The 17,946-nt window shown below is 39.5% G+C and overlaps 1 protein-coding gene across 1 annotated transcript; it reads left to right on the forward strand.

The window, feature by feature from the left end:
- The first annotated feature begins 8,728 nt into the window (after positions 1–8,728).
- LOC130939758 (60S acidic ribosomal protein P3-like) lies at positions 8,729–11,519 on the forward strand. Its single transcript, XM_057867839.1, has 3 exons — positions 8,729–8,827; positions 8,973–9,127; positions 11,132–11,519. Exons 1-3 carry the CDS (start codon positions 8,729–8,731, stop codon positions 11,517–11,519), a joined length of 642 nt encoding a protein of 213 aa, XP_057723822.1.
- The last annotated feature ends 6,427 nt before the right edge of the window (positions 11,520–17,946 follow it).

Below are 17,946 nucleotides of genomic sequence, written 5' to 3' on the forward strand. Positions count from 1 at the left end.
ACGCGTGGGCTTACCTTGCAAAATTGGATCCAGGATGCTGGACTAAGTCAAAATTCAGCCACTACCCTAAACTGGACAATATCACCAATAATATGACAGAGGTGTGGAATGCCAAAATAGTATACTATAGGGGAAAACCTATACTCACAATGCTAGAGGAGCTCAAATGTTACATTATGCGAAGGATGGCACAACACAAAAAGGCCCTAAGCATGTACACTGGTATAGTTGCTCCTGTACAACAAAAAAGGATGGAAGCCATTATGAAGGACACCAAGCACTGGACTTCTCAATGGACTGGCCACAATGCTAGACAGGTATTTGAGGTGCAAATGCACAATAAGAAGCTGGGGGTGCACTTAGGTAATAGCACATGTACATGTAACATGTGGCAACTTACAGGTATAACACTCCAACTTATGCATTTTTAGTTAATATTCTTACAAACTGTATATCTAATTGTTGTTTACAATCACTTATAGGAATTCCATGTGTGCATGCCATGGCTGCTATTGCTAAGAGGGGAGACAGAGCAGACACATATGTGCACAAGTGGCTGAAGATGGATGCTTTCAGAGCAACATATGGTCATTCCATTAGCCCCGTCAACAGTAAAGAGTATTGGGAGAAGTCTGGAGAAATAAGCTCAATCCCTCCCAAGATTAAGAGGCCAATAGGGCGTCCAGTAAAGAGAAGGAGACGAGATCCAGTAGAAGACGGAACAGAGGGTAATAAGGCAAAAAAGACCTTCCGAGTCACATGCGGAAAATGTGGAGAGACTGGCCACAATGCTAAGACCTGCAAGGAAGCTCCTAAGGCTGGAACTAATCCTAAAGGAAAGATCAAAGGAAAATCCAAGAAAAACTCAACTGCAACACAAGAAGAGGTTCAACTTTCTCAATCGGCACCAGTAGCTGAGGTATACATGAATGATACTTACATTCTTCTGCTAAATGTGTTACATTGTGTAGCTTGATATGTGTGATAACATGCTTAGGATTCAAGTTTTTGACATGAATTAGTTGTTGTGTTATAGACACCAACTTGACATATAAATTAGTAATTAGGGACCTGCTTGACTTATAGTAGCATTTCTAAAGGACCTATTTGACTTATAAAATACATCGTCAAGGGTTTAATTGTCTTAATAAATTTGCTTACTTATGAGGTTACCCAGCCTGGGGTACCAACAAATCATACTGTACCAGATATAGGAATGAATGTGAATGCTGCAACTGTAAGTATGCTTCATAATATATTTCACTATTAATTCCTAAACATTACTTACTAATATCTTATTTTAGAATACTCATAATTTTTTACAATTCAATCAGAGAAGACAAACTCAGCCTCAGCAGCCTAGTAGACGTTCAAAGCAGACAATAATTAGCTTCAAGTTAGCATCATTATCAACTTCTAATATTCATTTAACTAAAATGAGCCATTCAAATACAATATTTTTTCAACAAAGATACAATGCCAATTGCTTAAATAACCACCACATAAATACAAAACATAATCACAACTACAAGTGCACCTATTATTACACTACTAAACAAGCTTAGAACACTGTCCTTCTTGAGTTTCGAACTATCTTCATTCCTCTTTATTAATATCTCCTCCAATTGTTTCACTCTCTCCTCCTAGCAATAATCTAAACCTGCACCAAATTCTGCACCCACGCATGTCTCCACAGAGGTCAATCTACGCCTTTCAACTATATCATCCACCAAATACCCAAAGATCTCATCAAACCATACAAAAAAATCACAATATCCTTGCTTTTCCTGCAATTAGAATAACAGAACATAAATCATCACATTAGTCTTAGTCCCTGATGAGCGGATAATTTGTATGCTTTTTGGCATTGTTTTTAGTATGTTTTTAGTATCTTTTAGTTAGTTTTTAGTATATTTTTATTAGTTTTTAATTAAAAATCACTTTTCTGGACTTTACTATGAGTTTGTGTGTTTTTCTGTGATTTCAGGTATTTTCTGACTGAAATTGAGGGTCCTGAGCAAAAATCTGATCCAGAGACTGAAAAGGACTGCAGATGCTGTTGGATTCTGACTTCCCTGCACTCGAAGTGGATTTTCTGGAGCTACAGAAGCCCAATTGGCGCGCTCTCAACGGCGTTGGAAAGTAGACATCCTGGGCTTTCCAGCAATATATGATAGTCCATACTTTGCCCAAGATTTGATGGCCCAAACCGGCGTTCAAAGTCACCCCAAGAATTCCCAGCGTTAAACGCCGGAACTGGCACCTAATTGGGTTAAACGCCCAAACTGGATTAAAGCTGGCGTTTAACTCCAGAAAACGTCCTCTACACGAAATTCCTTCATTGCTCAGCCCAAGCACACACCAAGTGGGCCCGGAAGTGGATTTTTATGTCATTTACTCATCTATGTACACCCTAGACTACTAGTTTTCTATATATAGGACCTTTTACTATTGTATTTTCATCTATCTTTGAATCTTTGGATTGTTTTTAGATCCTTTGATCTTTGGGAGGCTGGCCATTCGGCCATGCCTAGACCTTGTTCTTATGTATTTTTCAACGGTGGAGTTTCTACACACCATAGATTAAGGTGTGGAGCTCTGCTGTACCTCGAGTATTAATGCAATTACTATTGTTCTTCCATTCAATTCCGCTTGTTCTTTATCCAAGATATCACTTGTTCTTCAACATGATGAAGGTGATGATTGACGCCCATCACCATTCTCACCCATGAACAAGGTGACTGACAACCATTCTTGTTCTATGCAATTACTATTGTTCTTCCATTCAATTCCGCTTGTTCTTTATCCAAGATATCACTTGTTCTTCAACATGATGAAGGTGATGATTGACGCCCATCACCATTCTCACCCATGAACAAGGTGACTGACAACCATTCTTGTTCTACAAGCATCTGAGGCTTAGTGAATATCTCTTGGATTCTTCGGAATCCTCGTGGTATAGGCAGGACCTGATGGCGGCATTCAAGAGAATCCGGAAGGTCTAAACCTTGTCTGTGGTATTCTGAGTAGGATTCAATGATTGAATGACTGTGATGCTTCAAACCTGTAACCTACTGGGCGTTAGTGACAGACGCAAAAAGTTATTCTATTCCGGTAGGGGAGGGAACCAAACCGGTGATTGGCGGCACTGTGACAGAGTGCTTTGCATTAGCTTTCACTGCGCGGATGGGAGGTAGCTGCTGACAACAGTGAGACCTTACACGAGCTTGCCATGGAAAGGAGTAAGAAGGATTGGATGAAGGCAGTAGGAAAGCAGAGAGACGGAAGGGAAGGCATCTTCATACGCTTGTCTGAAGCTCTTACACCAATGATATACATAAGTATCACTATCTTTATCTTTTATATTATTTTCGTTCATCATCATCTATACCCAATTGAGTCTGCCTGACTGAGATTTACAAGATGACCATAGCTTGCTTCATACCACCAATCTCCGTGGGATCGACCCTTACTCGCGTAAGGTATTACTTGGACGACCCAGTGCACTTGCTGGTTAGTTGTGCGAAGTTGTAGTGATCACAATTTCGTGCACCAGTCCCCAATTATCAAAACTACAGCACCACAAAAATCCACCACTCTAAAGTACCTTAAAGTGAGGACAGCCAAAGAACAGCCTATTCAGGTTTTCTGCTGTGCGAGACCTGGATATTATGGCATATGTCCTGTACTTACACTTAGGATGTTCTCCTCTTCTAATTCGCCCCCTTTGGACGCCAGTCGAACCGCTGTCAACATTGAAGACATCATCCATAGTTCTCCGACCGCGTCTCCGACTTGCAACTGACATGCTGCCTCCACTCGCCATCATCTTCTTCGAAGCCAAAAACTCTCTCTCACATACTAACATACATGGGTTGGAGGCACAGGGGGTAAAAAGTGAAGACCTAATTTCATGTTCATCCCCTTTAAAACAGCGATGTCTTGTCCATATTCAAACGCTGCGTTTTAACACATTCATTTCATAAAGCTTGGTCGTTTTGGTCACGTGTACAGGGACCAACGTGTCCTGGAAGCCTTTAACCTGACACGTCACACTCATCACCTCTACGTAGGAGAGAGAGTGTTCAGTTAACCGGCTAAACCTGGAGCAGGGACGTATATGGCATATATTTAATAATTTTGGGGACTGAGGACTTAGTTAATTTTCTTGGGGGACAAATCTGTCGTACGGCCAATTCCTTGGGGACCTATTTGGGGGAATTACTCTTTTTTATTTTTTTTATTTTATATTTTTTTTGTTATAAATAATTTAATCTAAAATTTTAAAATTTAAGTAAAAAGGACGATTTTAAACATTGGTTTTAAGCTTTAGAGACGATTTTGTATACAAGAAAAAGTTGGGGACGAAAAAAATTTTCAACCTATATCTTAAAGACCAAAATCGTACTTAACATTTTTTAAATTAGAATTAGGTTTTTCAATATATTATATATATATATATATATATATATATATATATATTATGTAAAATTACTAAAAAATCTATATTAAAAATAAATTATTAAAGATATTTAAATAAATTTAATAATTCGAGAATCCCGCACCTATTTCGAATGACTATTATTATGGTGGCTATGATGTCTAGACAACTTTAACAACACTTAAAAGTGTTGCTAAATTTTAGGTGATATTCTTTAATATTTTAGCAATTGAGTTTTATTTTTATTTTTTAAATTAAAATGTTTTTGAATATTAAAAATATTATTTCAGTTTTAGTAACACTTTTTAAGTATTGCTAAAGTTACATAACCATCGTAGTCATTATGATGATAGCAACCATAAATATGAATGAGGCATCAGCATGGCCATAATAAGGATGTCTCAATGAAATTTCTGATAATGATATTAGCTGATATATCATACATTGAAAGCAAATAATGTTTAAAGAAAAAGTATTTTTGAGGCATGGAATATTGGATACTCATATATACTATATATTTCGATATTATTGTGAACAGGGTACAGTAAGATTGCAATAGAGCAGCAAAGGATGAAATATAAGAAAGTTTTGGAAGATTATTAATCGTTCTATGCATGCATTATCCATGTAATACAACAAATAATGTTAGCCTTATATATGAAATAAAGTGTATGGATCTTACATAAACGATTCAAAGATCAATAATCTCTATGTTGACCAATAATATTTAATCGTTCCATGCAAGAATTTTATCCATCTTTCCAAGAAGGTTATATTGGTTGCAGGTTGCAACTTACAATGACTATACGAGAGAAATAATTATTAAAACTGATTCTTCGCTTACCAAATGCACAATATGCATAGATGGTTGATTTAAAGGAGGATATATATATATATATATATATAAACAAACAAAAAACAAACTGAATTACAATTATATGGCTTATACGCCGTTACAATAAAAGAGAGTGAATTAGTTTAGTATAGTGGCTTTGCTATTCAAATGAGATAAGGAAATGAAGTGAGAAATGAATTATTACCGTGTAAAAGGGTGACAAAAATTAAAAATTAACGTATGGAACTCAGAAATTGAAGGGAAAGAAGTAGAGTTGTCAAATGGACGAACCCTAGAATTTGAGTAAATTTATTATGAGTGGCGAGTTAAAATTAAAAAATAGCTGACTCTTTTTTAAACAAACCAATAAATACTCATTCAAGAAGTTTGTGTTTGAGAGAACACTGCACACTGGATTTCCTATAAGACTGAAATTCAAGAAGAGATTAAATATTTATAATTGTTAATCAACTTCCTAAACCATGCAAATGTTTTCTAACCAGATAATTGCATCAATGTATTTTTGTATTGCGAACGGAGGATTACTGAGGAAATCTGGTTGTCTTGAAGATCAACAAGCTGCAATGGACAAATGTTGCCACCTAAGTCTAATGTATTGTTCAATGCATTGTTCCTCAGTTTCCTGCAATGCAAATAACATCAATTTTTATATAACATAATAAGGGTAGGTTCAAAACAAGGATCTTATCTTAGGAACTTACACTTGCTGAATTTGAGGAATGCTGAAGAGCTTTGATGGAAGAGGACCTTCCAAGGATCCAAACTCCATAAATTATAGATAACTATAATACATGAGTTTCCCTTGGTATCTACTTATGCTATACTCATTTCTTTTTGCCTTAAAATACTTTTTACTTGTTTATTATTGTAGTTAATAATCAAGAATTAGGAGGGGATGCCATATAACCCATATTTAAATGGGACTTTCATAATTCCTTAACAAGGATTAATTACGACATATGAATGAGCTTATATTATGATCATTATATTAATTAAACACATAAAGAATACACAGTACTCGAAGACAAATATTTGTTAATACATTCTGACGACGTATTGTATGTGTTTCAAAAGGGGACCATGATGCATGGACAACTAATAATAAGTAAAAACGATCTCTCTTAAATGAGGCAAAATAGAAATTTCAACTACAATAACCCATCAAACAAATATGCCACTAAAATACAACTTCCAGCGAAGTATACAAAGACTTTATATTATATTATATATTTATATATCTATACAAGCCTATGAAAATGCAAAACGTGCATCATATGAACCTTGAAGCCAGAATGATGATCGAGATGAGTAAATATTCTTAAACATAATTGTCTCTTAAGTAAGTACAGTAAGGTACTAATAAGTCACTTACCTCTTCTTTTCTTTTGAATGTATCTGTGTTTTTAGATATAAATCCCAATAACAATTCCAACCACCAGAGCAACCACTGAACTGACTATTGGAACAACTAGCATTGCTACATTCACTGCACAACAAGACAAAAAAAAAAAAAAAAAAAGAAAAACTATACTCAAGAACCAAGATACAACAGTAAAAGGTATTCAAATTTTTTTCAATCTGGAAGCTGGACCCTTAATTGGAACTGCTGTTAGAAACAAGAGACTAAGAGAGTAATCTGAAAAGTGTATTATTGAGTTGTGTGGAAAGATACAATATATAAGGAGTATTTATAGGTGGTAAATGAATCAGAGCAATAAAGGCATAGAATCCTACAATTAATAGACAGATATACTAGACGATACTAATTGATCTAAATTGATTCTAATGATTCTCTAAAATCCCTCCTCAAACTCAAGTGGGAGCTAAGGATACCAACTTGAGTTTGGATAACAAAGTCCGGAAACGAGTCGGGTGATGAGCTTTCGTGAAGATATCAACAGTCTGATCTAGTGTTCCAACAGCAATGAGACGAACAGCATCAATAAGGATACGTTGCTGAACAAAGTGACAATCAATCTCAATGTGTTTGGTGCGTTCATGAAACACATCATTATAGGCAATCTGAATAGCACTGCGGTTATCACAAAAAACATTAGTAGGGGACGACTGAGGAGCACCCAAATCTTCGAGAAGCCAACAAACCGAGATAACTTTAGCAGTGGTGTCAGCGAGGGCACGGTACTCAGCTTCTGTGCTTGAGCGAGCAGTGAACGTTTGCTACTTAGCACGCCAAGAAATGAGAGTGTCGCCAAGAAACAAACATAACCAGTAGTAGAACGACGATCAGTGGGATCACCAGCCCAATCACCATTGGAGTAAGCCTGAAGAGACAAGAGGAATGGGCAGAAAAATAAAGGCCATGAAATAGAGTGCCTTTGATGTAGCGAAGAATGCGAAGAACTGCCGCATAGTGAGTAATACGAGGAGCTGACAAGAATTGGCTAAGTACATGAACCGGATAGGCAATGTCTGGTCGGGTGACAGTCAAGTAGACGAGACCGCCAACTAACTATCGATAGAGAGTCGGATTATCCAAAACAGTGCCATCCATAGGGGTAAATCGAACATTAGGCTCAAGAGGAGTAGACTCAGTGCGACTATCTGTAATTCCAGCGCGAGCAAGAAGATCTGAAGCATACTTAGCCTGAGAGAGATAGATGCCATCATCGGTGGAGATGACCTCGAGACCAAGAAAATAGCTGAGAGAACCAAGATCTTTCATCTCAAAGGTACGATGAAGTGAGGCCTTGAGATCAGATATACCATCAACATCATCCCCAGTAATGATCATGTCATCAACATACAAAAGTAGAAGAACAACTCCACGTTCGCTTTTACGAATAAAGAGGGCATTCTCATGAGGGCTAGAAGTAAAATCAAGACTGCATATGGTAGTCCTAAACTTGTCAAACCATTCACGAGGAGCTTGCTTAAGTCCATAAAGTGCCTTGCGCAGGAGACAAACCTTATTAGAAGGACAAGGATATCCCGGAGGTGGTTTCATATAGACTCTCTTTTTCAAATCCCCATTAAGAAATGCATTCTTCACATCCATCTGACTGAGAGACCATTTTTTAACCGCGGCAATGGCAAGAAGAGCTCTAACAGACGTAAGACGAGCGACAGGGGCAAAAGTCTCTTCATAATCAATACCATATTCTTGCGTACAACCTTGAGCAACCAAGCGAGCCTTATAACGGTCAATAGAGCCATCAGAGCGATTCTTGATCTTGTATACCCATCTACTGTCCACAACTTCCTGATCAAAAGGAGGATCAACTAGATCCCAAGTGTGTGCTTTTTCAAGTGCCTGTATTTCTTCTTGCATTACTTGTTGCCAATTTGGGTTTGAGGAGGCCTCTCTGAATGTCTTAGGTTCATATTGATGAAGAATAGTAGAAAAGCAGTGGTAATCAAGAAGATGAGGAGGTGGATTCCTTACCCTAGAAGAACGAACGGGAGGAGGAGGCATGACGGTAGGAGCAGGATCATCGTCCGGTCTGGAATCATCGGGAGATGGAGAAGGCAGAAGAATAGGAGGCTGTGGAGGGTCCCTCGAGATAGAATCTGTAGAATCATCACTAGGAAAATGATCAACACTGGGGTTAGTAAACAAAGGTGACTGAGTAGTAGGAATGGACTAAAAAGATGAGAATCGAGAAAACATGTGGTGCTCCCAGAAGACAACATGACGAGATATACGAACACATTTAGAGAGAGGATCCCAACAATGATAACCCTTGTGTTCAGTGCCATAACCAAGAAAACAACACATACGAGCCCGAGGTTCAAGTTTACTATGTTCATGAGGCTGAAGAAGAACAAAATATACACAACCGAAAACTCGAAGAGAACTATAATTTGGAAAGGTATGATAAAGACGCTCAAAGGGAGTAACATTACCAAGAACAGAAGAAGGGAGTCTATTGATAACATGAACAGCAGTAAGAACAGCTTCACCCTAAGTATGCTCAGGACACGAAGAAGAAAGGAGCATTGCACGGACGGAGTCAAGAATGTGACGGTATCTGCGTTCTCTCGTGGCAGTTCCGTTCGCATTCTCTCGTGACCGTTCTATCTGCGTTCTCTCGTGGTAGTTTCGTCTGCGTTCTCTCGTGGCAATTCCGTTAGTATTTTCTCGTGGCAGTTCCGTCTGCCTTCTCTCGTGGCAGTTTCGTCTGTGTTTCCTTGTGGCAGTTCCGTCTGCGTTTTCTTCCGGCAGTTTTGTTTGCACCTGTTTTATCAATTTATGCAGTTTTAATTTTTCTCTTTCTTTCGTTGTTTTAAATAAGTTTCAAACTCAAGTTGTCACTTGAGTTTGAGGGGGGATGTTAGAATATAATTAGGACCAATTAGGATCAATTAGTATTATTTAGTATATCTGAATATTTATTATAGAATATTACGTTTTTATTATTAAGATTCTCTTATATAAATACCCTTCTATATTGTATCATTCCATACAACTTGAGTAGACAACTTGAATATACTCAATAATACACAAATCCTTTCTTCAGTTTAGTCTCTTGTTAGGAGATTACATCCTTATTATTACGATTCTCTTAGTACCTATAAATACCCTTTATATTGCATCATTTCAGAGAATTTGAGTAGACAACTTGATTATACTCAACAATACACAATTCCTTTCTCCAGTTTAGTCTCTTATTTCTATCATGGTATCAGAGCCATGGTATCCTCCTTAAAGAGGATAGGTTGTTTTCTTTGCGGTGAAATCACCGTAGTTTTTGTATTTTTTTCTCTATGCCATTCTTCTTTCCCTTTTGTCACTCATTTGCTGTTTTTTCACCTCACCGACTACTAATGTTTGAATTGGTTGGTCACTGTGTGTTGCTCCCTTTGACCCAAAATCGTGTTTCTAAACTTGAGGCGGGAAGTGGGCGTTTAATATTTTTAGCAATAAAAATTGACTGTAGAGTTTTCGATTTTAATTTGGAAAAAAGCAATGCCTTTTGCATCCATTTTATACATTAAATTCACACTATTAATTTGATTTTAGAAAGCAATTTAGATTGTTTAAATTTATCGATGAATTTGTTGTCGATATTTTAAATATAAAAATAAATGTCATGGTCGTCGATTTTAAAATAAAAGTATTTTCGCTCCCTGATTCGTCGACAATATGACGATAATTTAAAAAGGGTTTAATATAGCATAAAAAAATCGACGATCAGGCAGTTGATTTTATTATTTTATTTTTAAATTTTGTTTTTTTTAATATCGACAGCAAGCCGTCAAAATCTATGGAAGAGATAGCCATCGATTTGCGTCAAGAAATGCTTTTTTTCTTGTAATGTTCGATTCGTCCAAGCTAATAAGTTAATTAAACGAGTTTACTCGTATTATTTGTTAAACTAAATTAAGAAAAAAACATTAGATAATTTTAATATTTTTATTAATTAATATACATACAAATTGTTTTTTTAATATCGACAGCAAGCCGTCAAAATCTATGGAAGAGATAGCCATCGATTTGCGTCAAGAAATGCTTTTTTTCTTGTAATGTTCGATTCGTCCAAGCTAATAAGTTAATTAAACGAGTTTACTCGTATTATTTGTTAAACTAAATTAAGAAAAAAACATTAGATAATTTTAATATTTTTATTAATTAATATACATACAAATTAAGAAGTTTTATTATACATTTCTATATCTTTATATTATTTTTTTGATACATTATATATTTGTTTTTGTATATTAGAAAATTGGAGTTTTCTAGGAAAGTATTTTTTGGACCTTATAGACCAGATAAAAAAAGAAATTAATAAAAAATATGGGTCGGTTCACAAATATAAAAATTAAAAAGTAACATGTGGGGTAAATTTGGAGAAAATATACTTTGTTATTGTTAGAAACACACACAGAAGCCATCCGTCATCAGCATTGGGAGTATTCACTTTCGTTCTTCGCAAATCCGGCACCGAGTGGACTGCGAAGCAGCACTCCGGATACATCGAGAACTCCGCCTCCTCCACCTATGACCTTCAACGCAAGCTTGTCAATGCCGTTCGTGCCGCTGATTCCTCCGGCGCCGTTCAGTCCACTTTCTCTTTCGTTTCTCCCTCCTCTGCTGTCTTCCAGGTGGTTGTGGGTGGTGCAGTCTTCGTTGGAGGTGGTACTGTTGCTGCTGCTCGTGCTGGTGGTGCTGTCGCAGAGAGCACTGCCCCTGGTGCCGAGAAGAAAGAAGAGAAGGTCGCGGAAGAAGAAGATGAAGATTTTGGAATGTTACTCTTTGATTAAAGAATTCTCGTTTTATCTTTAGCTCACAAAAAGGTCTTTAATCTTCAATGCTATTAATTGTGTTATCGTAGTACCATTTTTTGTGTATTGGCTTGCAACAGATTTTGATACTCTTCGGTCAAATATTTTTGCTGTGATCCTAATATATTCTAATATTTATTTACCATATGTCAAAGCTAAACATGTCAATTCACAAACTTCCTAGAAATCATGATTTTCCATTGCAGCAGATATTTCTAGTTCTTGCAATTCCTAAAATTTTTATTACACTCCTTACAGGCCTTACCAGATGTTCCACCAGCAATGGCCAATGTCGTTAATGGCGATAGTGAGTTTTTGTCAAATCTTACAGTAGGAACACCATGGGAAAGCAGTTTCCAAAGAAGTAGGGAAAACTTTTGGCATCAACTCACAATTTTGTTATTTCATTAAGTGCACCAAAAAACAGAGAATTTGGTTGTATGGTGTGTGGTTAATAAAGGTGAAGCCTTTGTGATTGAAAAACACAAGCATAGTGGGCAACTAGCAAGCAGCAACGACAATCCTCGGAAGCCAAAGAGCAAAGCAACGGGTTAGAAGGCGCGATATCAATGCAATTTTCGGTGGAGACCAGAGGTGACAACTGATACTAGACCGAGGGAGGGGACGGCGTGGCTGATGAGGAAGACGGCACGGCACTGCGAGGAAAAAGATTGCGTTGGGGTTTCTTTCCAATTGTAAATCGGGCGGGTTTTACTCGACCCGGGTTTGTTTGGCCATGATCAGAAATAAAAAAGAACATGCTAACTTTGCGCTGCAGGTGTCTACTAGCAATTTGGACACATGAAAAATTTCATATTTTTTATTATTATAACTAGCGGCGTGTCTGTTCAACTACTTTTCTATTATTTTTAAGAAATTAATTTTATTTTTTAATATATTATTCGCTCTTCAAATTTATTAGATCACTATTTTTTTATTTTAATATTGACGTGATCTTATTTATATCATATTTTAGTATTGGTGTTAATATATTATTCACCCTTTATTGTGAATAATATATATTAAATTGGCAGGATATTTTTATATATATTATTTACCCTTTATTTTTATACAGCAAAAACTAACTAACTTAATATATTATTCACCCTTTAAAATATTTTAGTATTGGTGTTAATTTATTTTAATATATTATTATTATTATTATTATTATTATTATTATTATTATTATTATTATTATTATTTGTACAAGATGTCTCTGGTACGGGTTGAGAGGTGGATCGGAAACTTGCGGGTCGAGGCGGATGCCGGATCACTTGACTGGAGCAATGGAGGGAGGTACCTGCAAAGACACTCCGATGTCCAAGTCAGAATGGATCTAAGAGGTAGAAGGTGTGAAGAATGAATAAATATCTGTAGGGACTTGGGTCCTTTATTTATAGGTGATGGGAGTTATCTTATCTTATCTTGTTTGATCAAGATAGGAAAGACATTTGAATTCAAAAGTCGGTTAGGAGTTCTAGAGGGTCGGTTTCGGGCCTTCTAGAAGAGGGAGGCGGATCGAACCGGGTTCGGGTTCGACCTTGGGTCCGGGATCCGTGGGCTGGGTCCGTAACAGTTACCCCCGCAGCGGGAGAGCGAGCAAGGTCGGTCTGTCGCTGGGAGGTGTGGTCTTGACTGCGGGCTAAGTTTTTAGTTTTTCTCGGGCGTTCGTTTGGTTCTTAGGAGGGAGATCGGTGTCTCGGCCTTGGTTTTGCTGAGGGTTCGTCTGACCGTTTTGGTTTGACGTGATTCTTCCGAGTCCACTGCGTCTGTTGCGTTCTTCGAGGCGTGCTTTATTAGTTTCTTTTTTCTGAGGGGGGCATTTAAAGTGAGGGGACGTTTTCCTCTTTTGCCCCTACGCGCCTTCCCTTGCTTAGGGTTAATTGTGTCTTTCTGCCCCCCTTTGAAACCGTTTTGGCTTTTTACTTTAGTTCCCTCGTTCATTTTTCGTTTTCTCTTCTGGAAAAAATCTCCTCTTCTTTCTGTGGTACTGCTCTCTGGTGTTGCTGCTGCTTCTGCTTTTCAAGCTTTTCCAGGCTTGTCTTTTGCATTACCAGGTTGGTGCGTCTCGCTTTTCTTGATTTTTGTTTTGTGGTGCATCTGTTGTTCTATTTTTGCTATGCATTGTTTTGTCTGTTTTCTTTCTCTTTCAATTTTTGTACTGTGTTTTGTGTTTTTGGAAGGTGGTATTCGAGTCTTGAAGGGGCTGAGCACCGTCGTGTTGGTTTAGTAGTGGCAGTGCACCACCGTGTTGGGTTGGTAGTGGTGATGATGAGGAGAGGCAGTATGAGCTCGTCCTCCCGGATGCTGACGAGCGCGTTTGTTACTTGAACCTCCATTCGCCCACTGTGCCGGATTGGATGTGGGTTTACGAGTCGATGTTCACTCAGCTCGGCGTGCGGTTCCCTTTTTCTCCATTTGTTCAGGATTTGCTGAGCCCGTGTTCCATGGCACCGTCCCAGCTTCACCCGAATAGTTGGGCTGCCGTGCGGTCTTTTGAATTGGTGTGCCTTTATCTTGATCTTCCGGCTTTTATTCCTGTTTTCCTTTTCCTTTTCTTATGCACTCTTCCGACTAAGGAAGGGAAGCATAAGAAGGGGTATATGTCATTCCTGCTCAGCCTCATCGCCGTATTTTTGGGTTGTTTGAGGATTCCTTTCATGGTTTCAAGAGGGAGTATTTTAAAGTGCGCCCTGTCCAGGGGCATCGCCCGTTTTGGTTGACATCGGAGGGCGAGCGCCGGTTCCCGACATACTGGAACTTCGGTGCCGGCCCGTCAGTTTTGACTAAGGTCACTTATGATGGTCTATCTTCCGAGGATAAGGACATTGCTAGTGTCCTGTGGCATCTATTTGGCGAGCGCCCGTTAAATCCTCGAGACGTCATGGGAAATCCCGAGGCTTGTCGGACGTATATTGGTGTGTGGCTCTCTTTTTTGGTTTTTTGCTTTTTTTCTTCCTGACTTTGTAACTTGATTTTTCTTTGGCTTCTTTCAGCTGAGATGGCCGATGGTTTGACTTCTTTGGCGCGGTTGAAGGCGGCGATGGGTCGTGAGGAAGGATCGTCATCTCCCGCTACCCCTGTTTCTAATCCCGCTGTGGATTCTCAGGCTGTTTCTCATGAGGTGGTTTCATCAGGGATAAGGGCCGACGTTCAGGCTTCGCCTGGTCCTGTGAAATCGCCTGAAGTCGTCATGGTCTCGGCTGCCGAGGTTTCCCGGAAGAGAAAGAGGGCCGAAGAGCCTGGCAGTGAGACTTTTGAGGAGGAGGGTGCTGTGCCCAGTGTGATGGATCGGCGTTTTGGCGCTTCTGGGTTTATTGATCAACACTTGATTCCTGGGACGGAGCCATTTTTTGATGATTGTGATGTTTCGTTCCAAGCTAAGTCAGTGTATCGTGCCCTCCTCCGATCTGCTGTTGTTGTTCGGAAGGCCGAACCCGTGATGGCTCAGGTTGGTTTGTTGGACAAAAAACTTCGTCATTCGAATGCTGAGGTGGCTAAATTGAAGGAGCAGCTTGAGGCTGCCGAGGTCGCGAGGGAGAAAGCAGTGAAGTCTTCTAAGGAGGCTGGGGCAGAGATCCTCTATCTTTCCGAGGTGGAGACTTCACTTCTTTCCCAACTGAGCACGGAGCGGCAAAGGGCTTTCGACGCGGGTTCTCAAGCTGCCGTGTTTCTTAGCGAGCTGGAGGTTCTGAAGGCTGAAGTTGCAACTCTGAAGAGGGAGAAGACGGAGTTGTTGGCTGATGCTAAGGATGCGATCGCCGCTACCGAGGGGACGATGAAGGCTCAGGCCTTGGTGTTGGCTCCGGGTGTCGACCTTGAGTAGCTTTGTATCTTTGTATTTTGAATTTTGCTTTGAACTTGTTTTCGTTTTGGGTGTTTGGTTGGCCGTGGGCAGTGTAACCGTGAACTCGTAGTTTAAACTTCGTTTAATGGTGTTTGGGCCATTTGGGCCTCTTTTTGTATTCCATTTTAAGCTATTTTTATTGTTTGTTTGTTTCCTGTTTGGGGTGAGCGGACCGTCGTGAGGTCGATTTTTCATGGATATCCGTATTTCGGGCCTGGGGGGGGGGGGTGATCGGTCCCTCAGTGGTGGCCGTGTTTTTGTTCCGTATTTGAGACACTTTTGAAAGAGGAAAAATAGCTTAATGGAATTTTATTGATAGTTGGGCCTCGTTAAAGAGGAAAAATAGCTTAATGGAATTTTATTGATAGTTGGGCCTCGTTAAAACCCTCCGTCTATTGGCAGGAAATAGTACCCGGGATTGTCACTTCTGAAATTTAATATTTGTGAAAGGGGAAGGTAAGTAAAGAAAAGACAATGATAAAAGAAAAAAGGGGTGACCTAGGGAGGTCGGTCTAAGTGTAGTATCGTCGTAAGTTGGCGGCGTTCCATGTCCTCGGGACTTCGTTGCCGTTAAGCCGTTCGAGCTTGTATGCTCCCTTTCCGATTGTAGCCTTGATTCTGTATGGTCCTTCCCAATTGGAGGTTAGTTTTTTCCCTCTCCTAGGGTTGGGGGACCGATGTCGTTTCGTCGTAGGACGAGGTCGTCAGTTGCGAATTCTCACCGGATGACTTCGTGGTTGTATCTTAGGCTGACTCTTTGTTTTAGGGCTAGCTCTCTGAGGTGGGCTATGCTTCTTACTTCATCTGTGAGGTCTCATTCTGCTTCTTCATCGTTACCCCCGATCGTTCTCCGTGGACTGGGGTCTCCTATCTCTACTGGGATAACAGCCTCCGTGCCGTATGTTAATCGGAAGGGGTTTTCCCCGGTGGCTGTGTTGAGCGGATAATTTGTACACTTTTTGGCATTGTTTTTAGTATGTTTTCAGTATGATTTAGTTAGTTTTTAGTTAAAATTCACTTTTCTGGACTTTACTATGAGTTTGTGTGTTTTTCTGTGATTTCAGGTATTTTCTGACTGAAATTGAAGGTTCTGAGCAAAAATCTGATTCAGAGACTGAAAAGGACTGCAGATGCTATTGGATTCTGACCTCCCTGCACTCGAAGTGGATTTTCTGGAGCTACAGAAGCCCAATTGGCTCGCTCTCAATGGCGTTAGAAAGTAGACATCCTGGGCTTTCCAGCAATATATGATAGTCCATACTTTGCCCAAGATTTGATGGCTCAAACCGGCGTTCAAATTCACCCTCAGAAATTCCAGCGTTAAACGCCGGAACTGGCATAAAACTTGGAGTTAAACGCCCAAACTGGCATGAAAGCTGGCGTTTAACTCCAGAAAAGGTCTCTACACGAAAATGCTTCATTGCTCAGCCCAAGCACACACCAAGTGGGCCCGGAAGTGGATTTTTCTGTCATTTACTCATTTCTGTAAACCTTAGGATACTAGTTTACTATTAATAGGATCTTTTGACATTGTATCTGTACCTCATGACATTTTACACGTTTCTTTGTGTACATTCCACGGCATGAGTCTCTAAACCCCATGGTTGGGGGTGAGGAGCTCTGCTGTGTCTTGATGGATTAATGCAATTACTACTGTTTCTTATTCAATCATGCTTGCTTCCATTCTAAGATTCACTTGCTCTTAACCCGGATGAATGTGATGATCCGTGACACTCATCATCATTCTCAACCATGAACATGTGCCTGACAACCACCTCTGTTCTACTTTAGATTGAGTAGATATCTCTTGGATTCCTTAACCAGAATCTTCGTGGTATAAGCTAGAACTGATGGCGGCATTCAAGAGAATCCGGAAGGTCTAAACCTTGTCTGTGGTATCTGAGTAGGATTCAATGATTGAATGACTGTGACGTGCTTCAAACTCCTAGCAGGCGGGGCGTTAGTGACAGACGCAAAAGGATCGATGGATTCTATTCCGGCCTGACCGAGAACCGACAGCTGATTAGCCATGCTGTGACAGAGCATAGGAACATTTTCACTGAGAGGATGGGAGGTAGCCATTGACAACGGTGAAACCCTACATACAGCTTGCCATGGAAGGAGCCCTGCGTGTTTGATGAAGAAGACAGTAGGAAAGCAGAGATTCAGAAGATGGAGCATCTCCAAAGCCTCAACCTATTCTCCATTACTGCAAAACAAGTACTTATTTCATGTTCTTTTGCTTTTCACAATCAATCCTGACAATTTCTGATATCCTGACTAAGATTTACAAGATAACCATAGCTTGCTTCAAGCCGACAATCTCCGTGGGATCGACCCTTGCTCACGCAAGGTATTACTTGGACGACCCAGTGCACTTGCTGGTTAGTTGTGCGGGATTACAAAAGTGTTATTGCAATTTCGTGCACCAAGTTTTTGGCGCCGTTGCCGGGGATTGTTCGAGTTTGGACAACTGACAGCTTATCTTGTTGCTTAGATTAGGACTGTTTTATTTTTGTTGGTTTAGAGTCTTTTAGTTGAGTCTAGTTTCATATTCTA

This window comes from Arachis stenosperma, chromosome 7, assembly GCF_014773155.1.
Source record: "Arachis stenosperma cultivar V10309 chromosome 7, arast.V10309.gnm1.PFL2, whole genome shotgun sequence".
In the NCBI taxonomy this organism is placed as follows: Eukaryota; Viridiplantae; Streptophyta; class Magnoliopsida; order Fabales; family Fabaceae; genus Arachis; species Arachis stenosperma.

Bases quoted from the DNA above. Each gene is read 5' to 3' on its own strand.
- LOC130939758 (XM_057867839.1), top strand. From the start codon at position 8,729: ATGACGGTAGGAGCAGGATCATCGTCCGGTCTGGAATCATCGGGAGAT. The intron at 8,828-8,972 runs GTAGAATCATCA...GAACACATTTAG, and splicing joins GGTCCCTCGAGATAGAATCT to AGAGAGGATCCCAACAATGA. The intron at 9,128-11,131 runs GTATGATAAAGA...TGTTATTGTTAG, and splicing joins GAGAACTATAATTTGGAAAG to AAACACACACAGAAGCCATC.